The sequence below is a fragment of the Anabrus simplex genome, chromosome 3, assembly GCF_040414725.1.
Source record: "Anabrus simplex isolate iqAnaSimp1 chromosome 3, ASM4041472v1, whole genome shotgun sequence".
NCBI lineage: Eukaryota > Metazoa > Arthropoda > Insecta > Orthoptera > Tettigoniidae > Anabrus > Anabrus simplex.
The window spans coordinates 284688353-284711350 of record NC_090267.1 but is presented as its reverse complement, the minus strand read 5'-3'; the positions used below and the strand labels follow the sequence as shown (position 1 = coordinate 284711350).

Genomic DNA, 22998 nt, shown 5'->3' with positions numbered 1-22998 from the left:
AACCCTAAATATCTAGGAGTCACACTGGATAGAACACTGTCTTATAAACAACATCTCCTGAACGTCTCTGCCAAAGTAAGAACTCGCAACAATATAATTCATAAGCTGTGTGGAACAACTTGGGGATATACAGCTGCAACTCTGAGATGTTCAGCTTTAGGGTTGGTGTACTCGACTGCTGAATATTGCGCTGCTGTTTGGCTGAATAGTGCCCACACAAACATCATAGATACCCAGCTGAACACTACAATGCGTCTCATCACTGGCACAATCAAATCTACTCCCACACAGTGGCTACCAGTGTTAAGTCATATCCCTCCTCCAGATCTCAGACGTAAAGATGCTCTCTTAAGAGAATTCGATAAAATAGTGAATAATCCAGAACTCCCGATACATAATGACATCGGCGATGCGAATATTAATCGTCTTCGTTCGAGAAAACCACCAACTAGAGATGCCATGAACTTGTGGAACAGCAACTACTGAACATTTGCTGAACGTCAGAAGAGACTCAACGAGAAATACTGCCTGACAATGCCTTCTGTGAAGAAGACGCCGCCACCTGGTTTCGACCTCCCTTGTAGACTATGGTCCGCACTGAACAGGATCCGAACAAACCACGGGAACTGTGCAGCCTTCCACTACAAGTGGAGCAGAATCCCAACGCCTGAGTGTGACTGTGGCGCTACACAACAGACAGTGAAGCATATCATCGAAGAATGCAGGACTAGAAAATACAATGGCAGTGCTAGTGACTTTGCTTTTGCCACTCCAGAGGCTATAGACTATATAAACAATTTGGACATACGTATATAGTGTAGATCCTATAACAATAGACGCTGTATCTCTAGCAATACGCTAAATAAATAAAACAATCCAATTTTTGTGATTACCCCAATGAAGATCTTTCCTTATATTAACACCTAGGTACTTACAATGATCCCCTAAAGGAACTTTCACCCCATCAACGCAGTAAATAAAACCGAGAGGACTTCTCCTATTTGTGAAACTCACAACCTGAATTTTAACCCCGTTTATCAACATACCATTGCCTGCTGTCCATCTCACAACATTTTCGAGGTCACGTTGCAGTTGCTCACAATCTTGTAACTTAGTTATTACTCTATACAGGATAACATCATCTGCAAAAGCCTTACCTCTGATTCCACTTCTTTATTCATATCATTTATATATATACTAGCTGATGTACCCGTGCTTCGCTACGGAATTCTAAATTTTATACAGAATCCTAGGTTAGGTAGTGTAAGCGTTGTGAGCAAGATTGTATTAAGTTGAATAGCTCTTAATGTTGCCCTAGAAGCACGACGGGCAAGTCACCAACGTCTTTTCTCATATGGAGACTGGGTTAGGGAATTTTCATTGTAATGGTAGGCCAGCTTGCCTACATCAGTCACAATCAGGTTGGGGAGTTTTCATTATAATAGCAGACACTCACTCTCCGCCTGCCTTTATAGATTCTCAGAAAGATTCTCTTAGTGCTTTTCCCAACTGAAATGGACATGGGTCATTACAATGACGTCAGTAGGAATGGCGCGATCAAAAGCAATGCCTTCATATGAAATATTCGATCAAATGAAAAACCACACATTTTCTCACTTTTAACGAACAGTACTATGCTGCCGAACTAACAGTCCAAAGCTACAGAGCTGGAATTACCAAGACGCAGACATCCGTGATCCGTGAACAATCTTCGTCCTTTTTTCGGCGGGGGGGGGTTTCAAATAGTGGATAGTCCCAGGGCAAAATCTATGCCGTTTACTTATCTGTTTCCTGGGAGTACCCGATGAGTCGGAAAATCTCAATTCACTACACTGGCGGGGGAAAGAACTGTCTGACGTGGAAGCAATTTTTCCTCCAAGCCAGAGAAGAAACCACATCTACGGTGCTAATTTGGAATAAAATTAATGTAGATTTAATGAAAGTGAAGAGGAAGAAGCTTTTCCTAAGAAACGGCTCTTTTCAGGGTAGAATTTTGAGTTATTTAGTGAATTGTGGTACTATGATTTGGAATAGGGCTAAATTGTAATTTCAGACCAGTTCATACTACTACTCCTACTACTACTAACTGAGCCTCTGACTTAAGTGCGCACACTGCTTATTCAAAACAGCGCGTCAGAGTAGGTATCGAATAGCTGGCTACTATGATGAACCAGTGCGTTACGTACCAGCAGTATCAGAAAATGTATGAACCAGAGGATTGGCATGCTAAAGAAGAAAGTTATCTAACTCCTCAGCTATTTCCCGCCAATATTCAGTTAGGCTGTTATACTCGGTACGCAGCAGTAATCCCTTCTATCGGAGTTGAATGTCAGCATAAGAGACAAAGAACATTACAACAAACAACGGTCAGTGTAATGTTATTGTTGATCTATGTTACGCGCTTTCGATATTGTAAGCCTTCACATTATTAATTGTCTTCCGGTTCTGAAATACCACTCTTATCATAGTCGGTACGGTAAAACTGAATAAAACATAAGTGATCGGAAATTATATTCTCTATAAATTTTGTTTTGTAATACTTTTCCATAGGACGAAGAACATACGTATTTAAAAATTAAATTTTAGGTACCTTCCCCTAAACTACCATTTCACCCAGGGTGAATAACATTGTTTATAGCTTAAACTGTAGTTTCTTATTCCCCGACTCTATATACCGATTTTCATTAAATTCTGTTTACCCATTTTGTCGGGGTTCGGCGTTGATATGGACTTAGCAACAAAAATCCAAATTCATGAATATCTGTGTCATCATAGCCGGTACGGTAAAAATGCATAAGACGTAAATGATCAGAAAATGAATTCTATATAACTTTAGTTATGTAGTATTTATCGATATGACCACTAATAATATAAATATTTGAGAATTGAATTTTAGGCCTTCACCCAAACTACCATTTCACTCAGCGTGAATAAAATAATTTATAGCCTAGATTGTAGCGGCTCACCCCCCGACTCTACATACCGATTTTTATTAAATTCTCTTCAGCCGTTTTCTCGTAATGCGTATACAGACAGACAGACAGAAATTACGGAAAAGTAAAAATTGCATTTTCTTATTACTGTGGACATGATCGATACAGAAATACCATTCTTTTCAAATTCTGAGCAATTCTTATTTTTTATATATAGATAAGGAAACATTAAGGTCCAATAGTACTGCCCTGAGGAATTCCCCTCTTAATTATGATAGGGTCAGATAAAGCTTCACCTACTCTAATTTTCTGATATCTGTTTTCTAGAAATATAGCAACCCATTCTGTCACTCTTTTGTCTAGTCCAATTGCACTCATATTTGCCAGTAGGCTCCCATGATCCACCCTATAAAATGCTTTAGACAGGTCGATCGCGATACAGTCCATTTGGCCGCCAGAATCCAAGATATCTGCTATGTCTTGCTGGAGTCCTACAAGTTGAGCTTCAGTGGAATAACCTTTCCTAAAACCGAACAGCCTTTTATCGAACCAGTTATTAATTTCGCAAACATATCTAATATAATAAGAAAGAATGCCTTCCCAAAGCTTACACGCAACACTTGTCAAACGTACTGGCCTGTAATTTTCAGCTTTATGTCTATCACCCTTTCCTTTATACACTGGGACTGCTATAGCAATTCGCCATTCATTTGGTATAGCTCCTTCAAGCAAACAATAATCAAATAAGTACTTCAGATATGGTACTATATCCCAACCCATTGTGTTTAGTATATCCCTAGAAATCTTATCAATTCCAGCCGCTTTTCTAGTTTTCAACTTTTGTATCTCATTGTAAATGTCATTTTTATAATATGTACATTTTTAATACTTCTTTAGCATTAGTCTCCTCCTCTGTCTGGACATTATCCTTGTAACCAACAATACATACTGCTGACTGAATAACACTGCCTTTTGAAGATCCTCACATACACACTCCCCTTGTTCATTAATTATTCCTGGATGTCCTTCTTGGAACCTGTTTCTGCCTTAAAGTACCTATTCACAACCTTCCATATTTCACTAAAATTTGTATGACTGCCAATTATGCTTGCCATCATGGTATCCTTAGCTGCCTTCTTTGCTAGATTCAATTTCGTAGTAAGATCCTTCAATTCCTCCTTACTTCCATAGCAGTCCGCACCTCCGTCTTAGTCTCTCTATTTCTCTATTATAATAAGGTGGGTCTTTACCATTTCTTACCGCCTTTAAAGGTACAAAGCTGTTTTCACATTCCTCAACAATTGCTTTAAAGGCATCCCAGAGTCTGTTTACATTTTTATTTACCGTTTTCCACCGATCATAGTTATTTTTTAAATACTACCTCAAGCCTGCTTTATCAGCTGATTTTACGGTATCGCGTCATTCATTTAATCTTATTAACGCCTCTGATGTGGTTGACGTCAGGAAAGGCATCCGTTTGTAAACATTCGCTACAAAGATTCATTGCACTTTACACCCGACCCCGTAGAGAAACGGGACAAGAGTCGTACAAACATTTATAGAGAAACATTTAAAGACGCCGAGCGAGTCAGTCGCCTAGTTGTGAGCTTGCATTCGGGAGATGGTGTGCTCGAATCTCAGGTCAGTAACCCTGAAGATCGTTTTCGGTGGTTTCCGATTTTCACACTAGGCACATTCTGGGGCTGTACCGGTACTTTAAGTAAGGCCACGGCCGCTATCATCCTAATCTTACCCCTTTCCCATCCTTGCGTCGCCGAAAACCTTTGATGTGTCAGTGCACTATTAAACCATTAGCAAAAGAAAAAACAAAACATCTCAAGATCACACATTTTTCTGTAGGTTAAATAGAATTGCTTTCTTTTGCAAAATTTGATTTCCTAATATTTTTCATTTTATGGTTGCGTTTTCGAAAACTCATATGTGCTGTTTAAATTAGTCGCCTTCCTTTTCATTTCGGGGCGTAGGGTACGGGGTTCAATCCACGTCCCTAAATGCAGATTACAGGTGTTTGATGATCCCCGCCCACTGGTAGGCCTACGGCCTTGCGTGATGTCATTTTCTACGAGTTGTCCCGCAGAAAACATTACTATTTGGCTCATCACAATTCAATATCAGGGGCAATATTAATAAGGGAAACTTCCTCGAAAGATCCTCTAAGCATCAACAAAAACCGCATAAAAATCTGTCCAGAGGTTCTCGAGTTACAACCGAATAGTTACGTACATATATAGCCTACATACAAACAATGAGTTTTGTCGGCAGAGGTGTATGTAGAGATGCGTGCACTCACGGTATACATATTTTTGAAACGTATCTGCCTTCTGACCCGAAGGCTTGATTATCATCATCTAGCGTCTCACTGTTTGATTGCCTGGGCTCCATAATATGTAGGACAGATCCTACCATAGTGGTTTCTACAAAGAAACCAAAACTGTATATACCAGAAAGTAGAAAATGAATCCCGATAAGTGTCAACGTATCAGATAGCACTTGCTGCGTCCTGTGGTCAGCTCTCGTTCTCCAGTCTGCTGCTTAGAAGTGAGCTGAACGGACCGACAACATGGACCCTGTAAGTATCATATCGTGGGCGACACTTTCAGATAACATGCAAATTCTGGAAGGGCTGATAAATAACGGAGAGTGAAGGTATTGTTAGTTTATTTACTTAACATTTATTATTGTCGTTGACTATATGAATGAAATCGTAGTTATCATGTGTCTGTACGGTACGTTGATTACTTTCACAAATATTTTTATGAGAAGAAATAAATAAGTCCAAAACAAAAGTAATGGAGTGCAGTCGAACGAAGGCAGGTGATGTAGGAAATATTAGATTAGGAAATGAAGTCTGAAAGGAAGTAGTTGAATATTGTTACTTGGGAAGTAAAAAAACTAACGATGGAAGAAGTAAGGAGGACATAAAATGCAGACTAGCACAAGCAAGGAAGAGCTTTCTTAAGAAAAGAAATCTGCTCACTTCAAACATTGATATAGGAATTAGAAAGATGTTTTTGAGACTTTTTTTTTTTTTTTTTTTTTTTTTTTTTTTTTTTTTTTTTTTTGCTAGTTGCTTTACGTCGCACCGACACAGATAGGTCTTATAGCGACGATGGGACGATTTTTACAGGAAAAGGCTAGGAGTGGGAAGGAAGCGGCCGTGGCCTTAGCTGCATCAAACCAGTCTATGGACTGATGACTCAAACAACAGTTTCAGGTGTAATAAAATTACCATCTGCATACTAATTTTTTTTTAATTTTTTTTTTTTAGCTTTGGTCTCTGTTTACCTGACTGAAGGACTGCTGGATATATTTCAACCGATCTTCATATTTAGCATCAACCTATGGTGTCAGATGCTGGGTTTATGGTCAATACCGTATCATTAAAAATCCCTGAATGTTTTTCGATAGGAGCAGCGATGTAGTCCCAACATTCTCACAGGGTATACTCTAAGTCAGGGCACGACAAATCCCGGATGTCAGACCACCAGCCAATTAGAACAAACTTTCCATTATTTGGCATAAATCAGACATATAGACAATAATGATATTGATTTTTACGTTCCACTAACTACTCTGACTGTTTTCGGAGATGCCGTAATTTTGACCCGCAGGTGTTCTTTTACGTGCTAATAAACCTACCGACACGAGGCTGACGTATTCGAGTACCTTCAAATACCACCGGACTGAGCCAGGATCGAACCTGCCATGTTGGGATCAGAAGGCCAGCGCCTCAGCCCGGCATATAGAAGACATTGTATGATGAACTAATAAGAAATCCGTATTTTAATGCACTAGTTTGAAAATTTTAATTTGCTAATTTTTCTACTGGACCTACTTCTAGCTATCTATTAAAAAGCCTTCCAAGGTGCCTCTTTATATTTGCGATCTCACTTCTCACTAGAACAAACTCGAATTGGTGTATGTTGCTGTATGGTGGTAATAATAATGTTATTGGCTTTACATTCTACTAACTGCTTTTACGGTTTTCCGGGACGCCAAGATGCTGAAATTTAGTCCCATAGGAGTTCTTTTGGGTGCCAGTAAATCTACCGACACGAGGCTAACGTATTCGAGCACCTTCAAATACCATCGGACTGAGCCAGGATCGAACCTGCCAAGTTGGGGTCAGAAGGCCTCAACCGTCTGAGCCCCTCAGGCCGGTAACACCCACGGTATCTCCTGCCTGTCGTAAGAGGCGACTAAAAGGGGCCCAGGGGTTCTGAACTTTGGAGCGTGGGTTGGCGACCACGTGTCCCTTAGCTGAGTCCTGGAATTGCTTCCACTTACTTGTGCCAGGCTCCTCACTTTCATCTATCCTATCCGATCTCCCTTGGTCAACTCTTGTTTTTTTCCGACCCCGACGCTATTAGGTTTCCGAGGGCTAGGGAGTCTTTAATTGTCACGCCGTTCGTGGCCCTTGTCTTTCTTTGGCCGATACCTTCATTTCTCGAAGTGTTGGACCCTTTCCATGTTTCTCTCTGATTAGTGTTATTTAGAGGATGGTTGCCTAGTTGTACTTCCTCTTAAAACAATAATCACCACCACCACCCCTCAGGCCGACACTGTAAAGAGGTTTTGCAGTCACGTCTTAATATATTGGTCAACGGTTGAGGCATTTGAATGTATGAACTTAAGGCCGGAGACGTAAGCAACTAACAGTGATGACCTTACGTAAGTGACGGCTGATAATGTTGTTTATCAAGCTGAACATTGTATGTTCGCATTATGAGCGTAGCTGGAGAGTTAAAACGCACCGACAGAATGTCAAAATTAAAAATGAAAGAAACCAAACTAGAAGGTACCGTCTATGCAATAAAACAGAAGACATACTCTGGTGGTGGTGGTTATTGTTTTAAGAGGAAGTACAACTCTAATGAGTTGAGTTAAGCAGAGGGCATACAGCGTATAGGCTACCCTCGACTACAGCCCTGGATAGGAGGATTACTAAAGATATTATAACGAAATGTTTTACAGTCCAAGTTCAAGTGGAGATAGCCAAAAAGTGGGTGTGCGTGAAGGTGATTTCTTAATTTATATAAATAAAATAGTAACGACTGTGGGTCTGTACATGGATTATTTAGGCGAAATTTTTAAGTTATCTGGTTCAGGTGTAATAATTACTATCTGCATATAACTTTCTTTTTGCTTTGGTGTCTGAGTTCAATAACTGAAAAACTACTGGATATATTTCAACCAAACTTCATATTTAGAATCCACCTATCCATCGGTAGCTTTTGGGGTCAATATAATTTCAAAATCCCAATGCGGTCTGAGAGTTTATAGAAAGACCGAAACAGTGATTTTCTTTCTTTGTTAATCTGCTTACCCTCCAGGGTTAGTTTTTCCCTCGGACTCAGCGAGGCATCCCACCTCTACCGCCTTAAGGGCAGTGTCCTGGAGTGTGAGAGATTGGGTCAGGGATACAACTGGGGAGGATTACCAGTACCTCTTGCTATGCTGAACAGGGGCCTTGGTGGGGGATGGGAAGAGTGGAAGGGATAGACAAGGAAGAGGGAATGAAGCGGCCATGGCCTTAAGTTAGGTACCATCCCGGCATTTGCCTGGAGGAGAAGTGGGAAACCACGCAAAACCACTTCCAGGATGGCTGAGGTGGGAATCGAACCGACCTCTACTCACTTGACCTCCCGAGGCTGCGTGGACACCGTTCCAGCCATCGTACCACTTTTTTAATTTCGTGGCAGAACCGGGAATCGAACCCGTGCCTCCGGGGGTGGCAGCTAATCACACTAACCACTACACCACAGAGGCGGACTACAACAGTGATTTTACTCTCCCAAAAGTATCCATGACCACACTTAATGGAAATCTATTTCTAAAATGTATCTCTCGTGTGCGCTTTCTGATAGTAGGATTTATAAGGGAGATATTATTAACAGAATGTTTTACCGTCTAACAAAGGGAGGTCACGATGTCCGCATCACCGATTTTGTTCAAACTTTGTATATTGGTAGTACTACATCACACAAACACACTGGCATAGTGGTAGCGCGCAACTCTCAAAAATTCCCTAAAAAAGATATTGTGAAAATGTCGAGAAAATTACGAGAGGTTTAGCATGCCAGGTACCATCAAGCGAGAGACTGTGCCTCAGTGGGGTTCGGCCCCATGGTTAAATGGTTAACATGCTGGTCTTTGGTTGAAGGGGTCCCGGGTTGGATTCCCGGCCGCGTCGGGGATTTTAACCTTAATTGGTTATTTCCACTGGCTCGGGGACAGAGAGTGTGTGTGTGTGTGTGTGTGTCGTCCTTAAAGAGAAATAAAAGGAAAACAAGGAAGAAATAAGAAAACACCAGTAATTAATAAAAACAGAAATAAATAAAAATGTTGAACAAGGAAAATAAGCGAGGAAAAATGGTCGAGTGGTTAAGTTTCTCCACTTAAGTTATGAAGATGGCGAGTTCGAGTCACGCTCGTCTCAACTTTTTTTCTTTTTCTTTTTTTTCTGGCATTTCCTGATACCCTTCTTCCTCGTGCTGCGAATGAGAGCAGCAGTGTGCGATGTAACCAGACTCCCTCAAACAATGTACAGGTTACAATAGGTGTACAAGAGGGAGGGGAAGAAAAGGGAGGAGTTGTAGAAGACAGGTGGTCTAATGTTCTAAGGGGAAGGAGATTGCAGGCTAAGGGCTCTATTCAGGATAAGAATTCAGGACAGGTGTCTGTGCGAAATCGGTACGAGTCACTCCAGGTAGAACAACAGAGGGAAGATGAGGGACAGGGAACTGTTGCTGAGATGCGTGGAAGTAGGAGGAAGGGAAAAGGTAGGAAAGGGAAATGTAGAGTAGAGGATAGGAAAAGACAGGTGGAACGGGGTCATGGGAAGGAGAAAGAGAGAAGGAAGTAGCTTCTGCAGCTATCAAGAAAGATAGGGCTGACCAGGAGGGGAGGGGATCAAATGAGGTGGGTAGGGTTGAGGCTCTGGTCATGGGGGATTCCATCGTTAGACACGTGGGGAAAGTGTGTGGAGGAAAGGGAACCAGGGTAGAATGCTATCCAGGAATTAGGTTGAGGCAGATGTTGAGGAAAGTAGAAGAGAGGGAGGAGGGGAAGGAGAAGGTGGTAGTGTTTCACGTTGGTACCAACAACGTAAGGCAAGCTGATATAAGTACCAACATAGTTGGAGATGTGTGGGATCTGGTAAATGCAGCACGGGTGAAGTTTAAGAAAGCGGAGATTGTTATTAGTGGAATACTGTGTAGGAGGGATACTGACTGGAGGGTGATTGGGGATTTAAATGAGACTATGGAGTGGGTATGTGGGAAACTGGGAGTGAAATTTCTAGATCCTAATGGGTGGGTAGGAGATAGGGATCTGCGCTCGGATGGCCTTCATTTAAACCGCAGTGGTACGTATAAGTTAGGAAACTTGTTTAGAAGGGTTATAGGCAGGTACATTCAGGGAAACGGGATGGCCTAGGGAGCGGTGATAAGGGAACAGGGAACTGGAAATCAAGTAGGGATGACACAAAATTGTTAGTGTTGAACTGTAGAAGTATTGTAAAGAAAGGAATAGAATTAAGTAATTTAATAGATATATATTTACCAGATATTGTAATAGGAGTTGAATCATGGCTGAGAAATGATATAAAGGATGCAGAAATTTTCTCACGGCACTGGAGTGTGTATCGTAGAGATAGGATAGGAAAGGTGGGAGGGGGGGGGGAGGTGTTCATTCTGGTGAAAGAAGAATTTGTAAGCTACGAAAAAGTTAAAGATGAGACACATGAAATTCTAGGTGTAGGGCTCATTTCTAAAGATAATAGGCAACTTGATATATTTGGAGTGTACAGATCGGGAAAGGGTAGCACTGACGCGGATTCAGAATTATTTGATAGGATAGTCAGCTATGTGGGAAACGACATGGAAAGAAATGTGATTGTAGCGGGAGATCTGAATTTGCCAGATGTAAATTGGAAAGGAAATGCGAACGACAGGAAGCATGACCAACACATGGCAAATGTTAATATGGGAAGGACAGCTGATGCAGAAAGTGATGGAACCAACCAGAGGGAAAAATATCCTGGATGTCGTGCTGATAAAACCAGATGAGCTCTATAGGGAAACTGAATCAATAGATGGTATTAGTGATCATGAAGCTGTTTTTGTGGTAGTTAAAAATAAATGTGATAGAAAGGAAGGTCTTAAAAGTAGGACTGTCAGGCAGTACCATATGGCTGATAAAGCAGGCATGAGGCAGTTTCTAAAAAGTAACTATGATCGGTGGAAAACGGTAAATAAAAATGTAAACAGACTCTGGGATGGGTTTAAAGAAATTGTTGAGGAATGCGAAAACAGGTTTGTATCTTTAAGGGTGGTAAGGAATGGTAAAGACCCACCTTATTATAATAGAGCAGTAAAGAGACTAAGAAGGAGGTGCAGACTGGAAAGATATAGATTTAGAAATGGCTGTGGAAGTAAGGAGAAATTGAAGGAACTTACTAGAAAATTGAATCTATTAAAGAAGGCAGCTAAGGATAACATGATGGCAAGCATAATTGGTAGTCATACAAATTTTAGTGAAAAATGGAAGGGTATGTATAGGTATTTTAAGGCAGAAACAGGTTCCAAGAAGGACATTCCAGGAATAGTTAATGAACAAGGGGAGTGTGTATGTGAGGATCTTCCAAAGGCAGAACTTTTCAGTCAGCAGTATGTAAAGATTGTTGGTTACAAGGATAATGTCGAGATAGAGGAGGAGAGTAAGGCCAAAGAAGTAATAAAATTTTCATATGATAACAATGACATTTACAATAAGATACAAAAGTTGAAAACTAGAAAAGCGGCTGGAATTGATCAGATTTCTGGGGATATACCAAAGACAATGGGTTGGGATATAGTACCATATCTGAAGTACTTATTTGATTATTGTTTGGTTGGAGGAGCTATACCAGATGAATGGAGAGTTGCTATAGTAGCCCCTGTGTATAAAGGAAAGGGTGATAAACATAAAGCTGAAAATTACAGGCCAGTAAGTTTGACATGCATTGTATGTAAGCTTTGGGAAGGCATTCTTTCTGATTATATTAGACATGTTTGTGAAATTAATAAATGGTTCGATAGAAGGCAATTCGGTTTTAGGAAAGGTTATTCCACTGAAGCTCAACTTGTAGGATTCCAGCCAGATATATCAGATATCTAGGATTCTGGAGGTCAAATGGACTGTATCGCGATTGACCTGTCTAAAGCATTTGATAGGGTGGATCATGGGAGACTACTGGCAAAAATGAGTGCAATTGGACTAGACAAAAGAGTGACTGAATGGGTTGCTATATTTCTAGAACATAGATCTCAGAGCGTTAGAGTAGGTGAAGCTTTGTCTGACCCTGTAATAATTGAGAGGGGAGTTCCTCAGGGCAGTGTTATCGGACCTTTATGTTTTCTTATATATATAAATGATATGAGTAAAGGAGTGGAATCGGAGGTAAGTCTTTTTGCGGATGATGTTATTCTCTATAGAGTGATAAATAAGTTACAAGATTGTGAGCAACTGCAACGTGACCTCGAAAATGTTGTGAGATGGACAGCAGGCAATGGTATGTTGATAAACGGGGTTAAAAGACAGGTTGTGAGTTTCACAAATAGGAAAAGTCCTCTCAGTTTTAATTACTGCGTTGATGGGGTGAAAGTTCCTTTTGGGGATCATTCTAAGTATCGAGGTGTTAATATAAGGAAAGATCTTCATTGGGGTAATCACATAAATGGGATTGTAAATAAAGGGTACAGATCTCTGCACATGGTTATGAGGGTGTTTAGGGGTTGTAGTAAGGATGTAAAGGAGAGTGCATATAAGTCTCTGGTAAGACCCCAACTAGAGTATGGTTCCAGTGTATGGGACCCTCACCAGGATTACCTGATTCAAGAAGTGGAAAAAATCCAATGAAAAGCAGCTCGCTTTGTTCTGAGTGATTTCCGACAAAAGAGTAGCGTTACAAAAATGTTGCAATGTTTGGGTTGGGAAGAATTGAGAGAAAGAAGAAGAGCTGCTCGACTAAGTGGTATGTTCCGAGCTGTCAGCGGAGAGATGGCGTGGAATGACATTAGTAGACGAATAAGTTTGAATGGCGTTTATAAAAGTAGGAAAGATCACAATATGAAGATAAAGTTGGAATTCAAGAGGACAAAGTGGGGCAAATATTCATTTATAGGAAGGCGAGTTAAGGATTGGAATAACTTACCAAGGGAGATGTTCAATAAATTTCCAATTTCTTTGAAATCATTTCGGAAAAGGCTAGGAAAGCAACAGATAGGGAATCTGCCACCTGGGCGACTGCCCTAAATGCAGATCAGTATTGATTGATTGATTGATTGATTGATTGATTGATTGATTGATTGATTGATTGATTGATTGATTGATTGTGCTCATGATAAATTCGATCGGCATGGAGATCTCGCATGTTGAATTATGTTCGAAAGTAAGTTTTCTTGAATGTGAAGCTACGCAAAGTGCAAACAAGTTCACGGGAGAGCAAGCAATAAATAAAGAGTTCGAAAGGGCCATGGCTTACGTCGAGGATCTTCTTTATATAAATCGCTTACTGCATACCGGCGACTCTGTAGAGATTACAGAAGAGGCCGAATCACTGGGAAAGCAAATTTTAAAATATATTTTGACAGTAATAGAAGAAAATAAATTTGTAATAGATGAAAAAATGGGGAAAGGAGGGGCTAAAAGCTGGTACCAGTATGACTCGAACTCCCCATCTTCATAACTGAAGTGGGGGACCTTAACCGGAACTGTAAAAGTTGCGCCGAGTAAAAGTTGTGCCGTGGAGATTCCCCGCCGGGAGGTAGAACTGGTTTGACAGTGTTGCACCGCAGGGGCTTATTTCCGGGTTCAACGAATGGTGTGAATATCTGTACAATTAAGATTTTGATATATATATAAAATAACATGTTCTGACTGACTGATTCATCATCGCCGAGCCAAAACTTCTGGATATAAAGAAATGAAATAAGGTATTCGGGATAATTTATATTAGGGTGTAGGTGCACACTAAGGGAGGATGTTTTGGATATTCCGTCATTGAGGAGGCGAAAAGGGGGTGGATTTTTAAAATGAGGATATCTATATCTCAAAAACTTGAAAATTTACAGACGTAAAAATTGGTGTTTGGAATCTCCTTTAAAAATAAAGAAACACGCATCTTTTGGGGGGAAATCAACTCTCAAAACTGAAGATGTTACAGTCGTGATAATTGGCATTTAGAAGCTCCTTTATAAAGAAACGGGTATTTTTGGTTTTCGGAAAACTGACTTAAGGAGGGGGGAGGGTGAAAGGAAGTGAAAAAATTTAATTTTTATGGAGAAACATCTATCTCAAAAACTTAGTTACACACGTGAACATTTGTATTCGGAATCTCCTTTAAAAGTAAAGAAACACGCATTTTTGGAGGGGGGGGGGAAATCAACGTAACGGGCTGGGGTGAAAAAAGAGTTGAATTATTTTTATGAGGATACTTATATCTCAAAAACTGAAGATGTTAGTGGCATGAACCATTGTACTGTATTTGGAATCTTCCTTCAAAGCAAAGAAACACGTGTTCTTGTGTCTTCGGAAAATCCACGTAAGGGGGGGTGAATGAATTAAAAAATCAGTTGAAATACTTGTATGAGGATATATCTCAAAAAATAAAGATGCTAAATACGTGAAAATTGGTATTTGGAATATCCTTTAAAAATAAACACGCACTTTTTGGGAGGGGAAAATCGACTTAACGGGCAGGAATGCGGGGTTGAAAAAGGAGTTGAATCACTTTCATGAGGATTCTTATATCTCAAAACTGAAGATGTTACAGACGTGAAAATTAGTATTTGGAATCTCCTTTAAAAATAAAGAAACACGCATATGTTTTTTCGGAAAATCGACGTAAGGTGTGTGGATATGAAAATAAGTAAATAAGGAGGTGAAATATATTGTTGAGGATGCTTTATCTTAAAAACTGAAGCTGTTACAGACGTGAAAGTTGGTATTTTCAATTTCCTTTCGAAATAAGCACGTTTTTTTGTTTTCGGGAAGTCTACTTAAGGCGGAGAGGGGTGGAAAGACGTGAAGAAGAAGAAGAAGTTGAATTATTTTTATGAGTGTACATTTATTTCAAAAACTGAAGGTGTTGCAGACGTACAGACATGAAAACTGGCATTTGGAATCTCCTTAAAAATAATGAAACACGTACTTTTTGGTTTTCGGAAAATCCAGTTAAGGGGCTGAAATGAATTGGAAAAGCGGGTAAATTTTTAAAACGAGTATCGTTATATTTACAATATATGTCAAAAATTAACATTTTTAGAGACAAGAAACATGGTATTTTGAGAGTCCTTTAAAACACAGGAACATGTACCGTTTTGTTTTCGGAGAAGCCTCTTAACGGGGGGTGAAAAGACGTGAAAAATAGTTGAATTATTTTTTATGAGGATACGTATATCTTAAAAACTGAAGATGTTACAGACGTGAAAATTGGTATTTGGAACCTCCTTTAAAAATAAAGAAACACGAAATTAATTTTCGGAAAATACACTTAGATGGGGGTGGGAGTGGGGGAACGACTGATCGAGGGTTTGAATTATTTCTATGGGGATACTTTTGTATATCTCAAAAACTGAAAATGTTACAGATGCGGGAATAGGTATTTGGAATCTCCATTAAACATAAAGAAATATGTATTTATTTTTTTGGACTTAAGAGAAGACTGTTTCTCGCATGTACAGTTATATGTCGCACGGTCTTATTAGCCCCAAAAGGTAATACCAGAAACATGGTTTACAAAGAAATTCTGGGATAAATGAAACTCAATTTTTGTGTGAGATTTAAACTTTATGAATTTTCAGATACCGGTAATGTCTTAGTACAAAGCCGGGGAACGATTACTTTGTTCAAATTACAAAATCCACGCGAGCGAAGCCGCGGCTAATTGCTAGTTAATATATAAAAAATTGTATTCACTCTAACAATGTTGGTTTCTTGCACATTTAAAATAACCTGCATCGCATTTATATCAGTGGGTGAAATGTGTATAACTACGTAGTTTGACTTTATTTACAAACCAAGTGTGGAAACATGGAATCAGCTTTTCAGTCTTATGAAGAATATCCACAGCCTGTTTGTAGCTAACTGACAGGGTCAGGAATAGAATAGAATGAATGAAGGATGAAATACCACTAAAGGAAGAAAATGCTGCCGAATTCGAGGTCTGGCGTGCTTTTCGGTACAAAGATTAATGGATGGCAAGTGAAATGATAGCGAATTTGTTGAACCAGTGAAAACAGAAGAAAACTGTTTCACCCTACGTTTCCCCAGACATACACCCCTTATGAAGTGATAGCGGTCAAGAATGAACCATAGCTACTGCCAAGGAAAAGAAATTGTGTTCCCTGGCTAGGCCTATCGCATTCCCCTGGGTTTAAAAGATTAATAAATGACAAATTAAATTGTTTCAAACAGTGATGCTGATATAAAGATGAAGAAATCAGAAATCATATTTTGAAAACCCTGATAAGGGAGAAGTATAAGTTGATGGTTCGGGCGCCTCCTCCTCCTCAGGCCCTCCGAAGAGACTTCCACCTCCCGCGGGAAATTTGAATTTTGGCGCGAGTTTTGCATTTGTAAACAAAGCCACGTGCTTTTTGACAGCTGTCATCCGCCATCTTTAAACATCAACGCATCGCTAACCTCAGTGCTGCCATCTTGACAGGCCTAAACCTAAGTGCTGCCATCTTTACGGCACTAAACCTCACTAGCACGAGATTTGAATTTCCACGTGCTTTTTTGACAGCCACGTGCTATTTGACAGCTGTCAAGCGGCTATCCTTAAACAAAAACGCATCGCTAAACTCAGTGCTGCTATCTTGACGGGGCTAAACCTCATTGTTGCCACCTTATGCATGTGGTAGCGGACAATTGGAAAAATCCACGTGCTCTTGTTTGTAAATAAAGTAACGTGCTTTTTTCACAGCCACGTGCTTTTTTGACAGTAGTCATCCGCCACCCTGCATCGCTAACATTAGTGCTGCCCTCTTTATGGTACTGCGGATAATTTAAAATCCACGTGCTTTTTTGATAGCTGTCATTCACCATCTTGCATCGCTAACCTAAGTGCTGCCCTCTTTACAGCACTACCTTTGAAATGTGGTGGCGGCAATTTCCACGTGCTCTTGTTTGGAAACAAACCCACGTGCTTTTTGACAGTGACAGCTGTCATGCGCCATCTTGCATCGCTAACTTCAGTGCTGCCCTCTTTACGGAACTAAACCTTACGAGAGGGTAATTTGAAAATTACACGTGCTTTTTGACAGCTGTCATCCACCATCTTGCATCACAAACCTTCATGCTGCTATCTTTAGCTACTACCTTTGAAATGTGGTGGCGGCAATTTCCACGTGCTTTTTGACACTGACAGCAGCCATCTTTAATCCACAGAGCATCGTGCTGCCATCTTTAGCAATTACCTTTGACATGCGGTGGTGGGTAATTCAAATTCCATGTGCTTTTTTGACAGCTGTCATCCGCCATCTTTAATCAAGAGAGCACCGTGCTGCTATCTTTAGCTGCATTCCTTTGAAACGTGGTAGCGGCAATTTGAAATTCTGTGTGCTTTTTTGACAGGCTGCCATCTTTAATCAACTGAGCACCGTGTTGCTATCTTTATCGTAGTAGTGGGCAGTTCAGAAAATTCCACGTGCAGCTGTGACCATCTTTAATCAACAAAGGATAGTGCTGCTATCTTCAGCTACATACCTTTAACATGTGGTGGAGGGCAATGTGCTTTTTTTGACAAGCTGCCATCTTTAACCAACAGGGCACCGTGCTGCTATCTTTAGCTACATACCTTTGATATGTGGTGGCGGGTAATTTGAAAAATTCCGTTAGCTATCATTAAACAGTAAAACTCTAGTGTATACACGAACCTAACCTCTCATCTACCATCTTGAAAGAGACTATCCTTAGTTTACGACAAGATTCCCTTTCCGACGCTAATTAGCGCTTAGAGGCTACTACACAACATGGCGGTGGCTATTATGGCTACCTCCTACACCTCCTCCTCCTCTCCTACCTCCTCCGCCTCCTCCAGCTCCTCCGCATCCTGTGCTCTATCGAACATGCATCGCGAAGGCAAGAGTGTGCAGCGATAACATTATTGTGCATGTTTGGACTTGCAGATTACAAAAGAAACATGACAAGACTAGAATCGAACACTGTACTCGATGTCGTTAACTTCAACATGTCATTACAACATTGATTGATGTGTTGAGAACACTAAATAAGTGATCAAGACTAGAATCGAACACGATACAACATGTGTTTAGAACATGTCAACGGATACCTTTGTTCTAAGAAGATCAGATTATTAAATAAGTGATTAAAACATAACTAGACTAGAATCGAACACTATACTCGATGTCGTTAACTTCAACATGTGATTAGAACAGTGATTGATGTGTTGAGATCACTAAATAAGTTTTAAGGATTAGAATGGAACGCTGTACTCGATACAACATGTGTTTAGAACACGTCAGGGGATACTTTTGTTCTAAGAAGATCAGATTAAAAAATAAGTAATTAGGAATAGAATCGAACACTGTACTCGATACAACATGTGACCAGAACATTGACTGATGTGTTCGGAACACGATACACGATACAACATGTCTGGTGATAATTTTGTTCTAAGAAGATCATATTACTAAATAAGTGATTAAACATAACAAGACTAGAATAGAACACTGTACTCGATGTCGTTAACTTCAACATGTAATCAGATCACTGATTGATTGATTGATTGATTGATTGATTGATTGATTGATTGATTGATTGATTGATTGATTGACTGACTGATGTGTTTAGAACACGATACACGATACAACATGTCAGGGGGTACCTTTGTTCAAAGAAGATCAGATTACTAAATAATTGATTAAAACATAACTAGACGAGAATCGAACACTATACTCGATGTCGTTAACTTCAACATGTGATTAGAACAGTGATTGATGTGTTGAGATCACTAAATAAGTAATCAAGACTAGAATGCAACACTGTACTCGATACAACATGTGACCAGAACATTGACTGATGTGTTCAGAACACGATGCACGATACAACATGTCTGGTGATAACTTTGTTCTAACAAGATCATATTACTAAATAAGTGATTAAAACATAACAAAACTAGAATCGAACACTGTACTCGATGTCGTTAACTTCAACATGTGATTAGAACAGTGATTGATGCGTAGCAAACTCGCTCAGTAAACGATATAGCAACACTTCACTGATTTGCCCAGTGCGAAAATCAAAAACTACTAAAAATCCTTAAGTAGTATAATAGGACACTTCTGCCGCCACCTCCTCCTCCGGCTCTCGAGAGAGGCCTCCGCCTCCCGCGGGAAATTTGAATTTTGGCGGGAAATTGGAATTTTTGCGGGAGATTTGAATTTGTAAACAAAGCCACGTGCTTTTTGACAGACAACAACGCATCGCAAATCTCAGTGCTGCCAGGTTAACGGGCGTAAACCTCAGTGGTACCAACTTAACCTGACAAGCGCGCGATTTGATTTTGTAAACAAATCCACGTGTTTTTTGACAGCCACGTGCTTTTTGACAGACAACAACGCATCGCAAATCTCAGTGCTGCCAGGTTAACGGGCCTAAACCTCAGTGCTACCAACTTAACCTCACTAGCGCGAGATTTGAATTTGTTAACAAATCCACGTGCTTCTTGACAGCTGTCATCCGCCATCTTTAAACTACAAAGCACCGTGCTGCCCTCTTTATCGCAGTAGCTGCAAATTCGTCACCTGTCATCCGCAGTGCTGCCATCTTGGCGGGCCTAAACCTCAGTGCTACCAACTTAACCTCACTAGCGTGAGATTTGAATCGGTAAACAAAGCCACGTGCGTTTTGACAGCTGTCATCCGCCATCTTTAATCAAGAGAGCGCCGTGCTGCACTCTATGTGGTGGCGGCAAATTCGAAGTGCTTTACAAACTCACGTGCTTTTGCTATCCACCATCTTTAATCCAGAGAGGACCGTGCTGCCCTCTTGGTGGCGGTGTTTAATTCCACGTGCTCTTGTTTGGAAACACATCCACGTGCTTTTTTGACGGCTGTCATCCACCACCTCAAATCTATAGAGCACAGTGCTGCCCTCTTTAGCTACTTACCTTTGAAATGTGGTGGCGGATAATTTGAAAAATGCTTTTTGACAGCAGCCATCTTTGAGCACCTTGCTGCCCTCTTTAGCTAGATACCATTGAAATGTGGTGGCAGGCAATTCCACGTGACAGCAGCTATCTTTGAGCACAGTGCTGCCCTCTTTGTGGTGGCGGCAAATTCCTCGTGTTCTTGTTTGGAAACAAACCCATGTGCTTTTCTGACAGCTACCATCCGCCATCTTTAATCAACAGAGCACCGTGTTGCACTCTATGTGGTTGCGGCAAATTCCACGTGCTCTTCTTTGGACACAAAGCCACGTGCTTTCTGTCATCTGCCATCTTTAATCTAGAGAGCACCGTGCTGCCCTCTTGCGTCAGCTGACATCCGCCATCTTTAAACTACAGAACACTATGCTGCTCTCTGTAGTAGCGGGTAATTTGAAAAGTTCTGTCAGCTATCATCCGCGATCTTTAATCTAGGGAGCACCGTGCTGCCATCTTTGCGGTGGTGATAAATTCCACGTGCTCTTGTTTGGAAACAAACTCACGTGCTTTTTTGACAGCTGTCATCCGCCATCTTTAATGTACAGAGTACTGCGCTGCACTCTGTGGTAGCAGACAATTTGAAAAGCTGCCAAGAGAGCATCGTGTTGTAATCTTTATTCTTTGACATGTGGTGGCGGCCACGTGCTTTTTGTCATCCGCCATCTTTAATCTATAGAGCACCGTGCTGCCCTCTTGCGTCAGCTGATATCCGCCAACCTTAAACTACAGAGAACTATGCTGCTCTCTGTAGTAGCGGGTAATTTGAAAACTTCTGTCAGCTATCATCCGCCATCTTTAATCTAGAGAGCACCGTGCTGCCATCTTTGTGGTGGTGGCGAATTCCACGTGCTTTACAAACCCACGTGCATTTTTGACAGCTGTCATCCGGCATCTTTAATCAAGAGAGCATCGTGCTGCTATCATGCGGGCAATTTGAAAAGCTGCCAAGAGAGCATCGTGTTGGCATCTTTATTCTTCGACATGTGGTGGCGGCAAATTCCACATCCGCCATCTGAGAGCACCGTGCTGCGCTCTTGATCGTAGTAGCGGACAATTTAAAAAGAAGCGATTAAGAATATAATCGAACACTGTACTCGATACAACATATGATCAGAACATCGATTTGTTCTAAGAGAAAACAAGACTACAGTTTTGAATAGCTTGCGTAAGATAGCGATTGTTTGCTTAGCTTCAACATGTGATTAGAACATTAAAACGTAGCAATACTAGAATCGAACACTGCACTCGATATTGTTAACCTTAAGATGTGATCGGAACATTATTTGATGTGTTCAACACAATAGATAAGTGGTCAAGACTAGAATAGAACACGATACGACATGTTTGAGAATACCTTTATACATATCGCGTAACTGCAGTGATGCATGTTTAGACCTGAACGCATACTGCTGTTTAAAACCTATTACAACTAGAATCGCGTACTATAGTTCGATGTTGCAGAACACAGCATTGCAAGACTAGAATCAAGCACTGTTTAGAAAAACAAAAAATTCTCTTCTCAACATACTTACTGAGCTGCTCTTCCTGCTCAGTCAAGGTACATCTCTATCGAACGTGCATTGCAAAAGCAACATTGTAAAACATAACAAGACTAGAATCGAACACTGCACTCGATGTTAACTTCAACATGTGATTAGAATATGAAATCAGGTTCAAACATAGCAAGACTAGAATCGAACTCTTCCTACTCTTTCAAGGTACACCTCTATCGAACATGCATTGCAAAAAACAAGATTGTAAAACATAACAAGACTAGAATCAATTACTGCACTCGATGTTGTTAACTTCAACATGTGATTAGAACATGAAATGTGATTAAAACATAGCAAGACCAGAACCGAACACTGCACTCGATGTTGTTAAACTTAACATGTAATCAGAACATGAATTGTCGTGCTCAAAACACTAGATAAGTGATCAAGACTAGATTCGAACACTGCTCTCGATGTTGTTAACTTTAACATGTGATCAGAACATTAATTGATGTGTATAACTTCCTTTACCTTTACTTACGCTGCCAAGGTACATCTTTATCGAACATGCATTGCAAAAGCGAGAGTGTGCAAGTTTAGACTTGAACACATACTACCGTTCAAAAAAACATATATATATACATACTATAGTGCGATATTGTAGTACACTGCATTGCAAGACTAACATCAAGCTCTGTTTAGAAAAAAAATCTCTTCTCAACATACTTACTGTGCTAGACGATAACATACTTACGAATTTAATCAACACCTTCTTTCTTGCTCTTATTCCTCTTCGAGAGGAAGGAGTAGGAGGAGAAGGTAATACCTAATCTAAAATAAAAGAATATACCAATTCTACAGTATTTATTTACATCTTGTATGTACGAGTTTTATCATGATTGATTTTACTTGTAGTGATATTTGCGTACTTTTGCCTTCTCGATGTAATTCTTGTATGTACATGCTTTTACGCGTCAATAAAACTAATAACACAAGATTTGTTCTCTATCCCGCGATATATAATGAAAATAGAACGTTGATTTAGTTCTTCTATTTCTAAATCAGTTAGCACGATAAATCTATTAGGTAAAAAACTTAAAAGTCTTTTCAGACGCATAAAATCCTTTCTCCAAATTTCGTTTTTAATCTTCGTAGTAAAATTACTTTATATTGCTCATTTAGCGGTAGATTTGTTAGCGGCTTGGTAGTTGGAGTTGAAATATGACCTAGCTGGTTAATCTTCTCCATGGTTTTTTTAAAAAGAACAAATATATAAATGTAGCGTTAGCACTTGCATCACACATAGTAATAATAGGATATAAAAGGGTAAGTGTGCTAG

General features: G+C 40.2%; 1 protein-coding gene across 2 annotated transcripts in view; it reads left to right on the top strand.

Annotated features, from left to right (window-relative positions):
• Positions 1-5445: 5445 nt before the first annotated feature.
• KFase (kynurenine formamidase) overlaps positions 5446-22998 on the top strand; it is a 238476-nt gene continuing 220923 nt past the window's right edge. The window contains exon 1 of one of the 2 annotated variants that reach the window (XM_068226675.1): positions 5446-5523. In XM_068226675.1, the coding sequence (XP_068082776.1) occupies positions 5515-5523 (9 nt within the window). In that variant the 5' untranslated portion in view covers positions 5446-5514. The remainder of the gene's footprint in view (positions 5524-22998) is intronic. The other variant, XM_068226674.1, reaches the window with a different exon arrangement.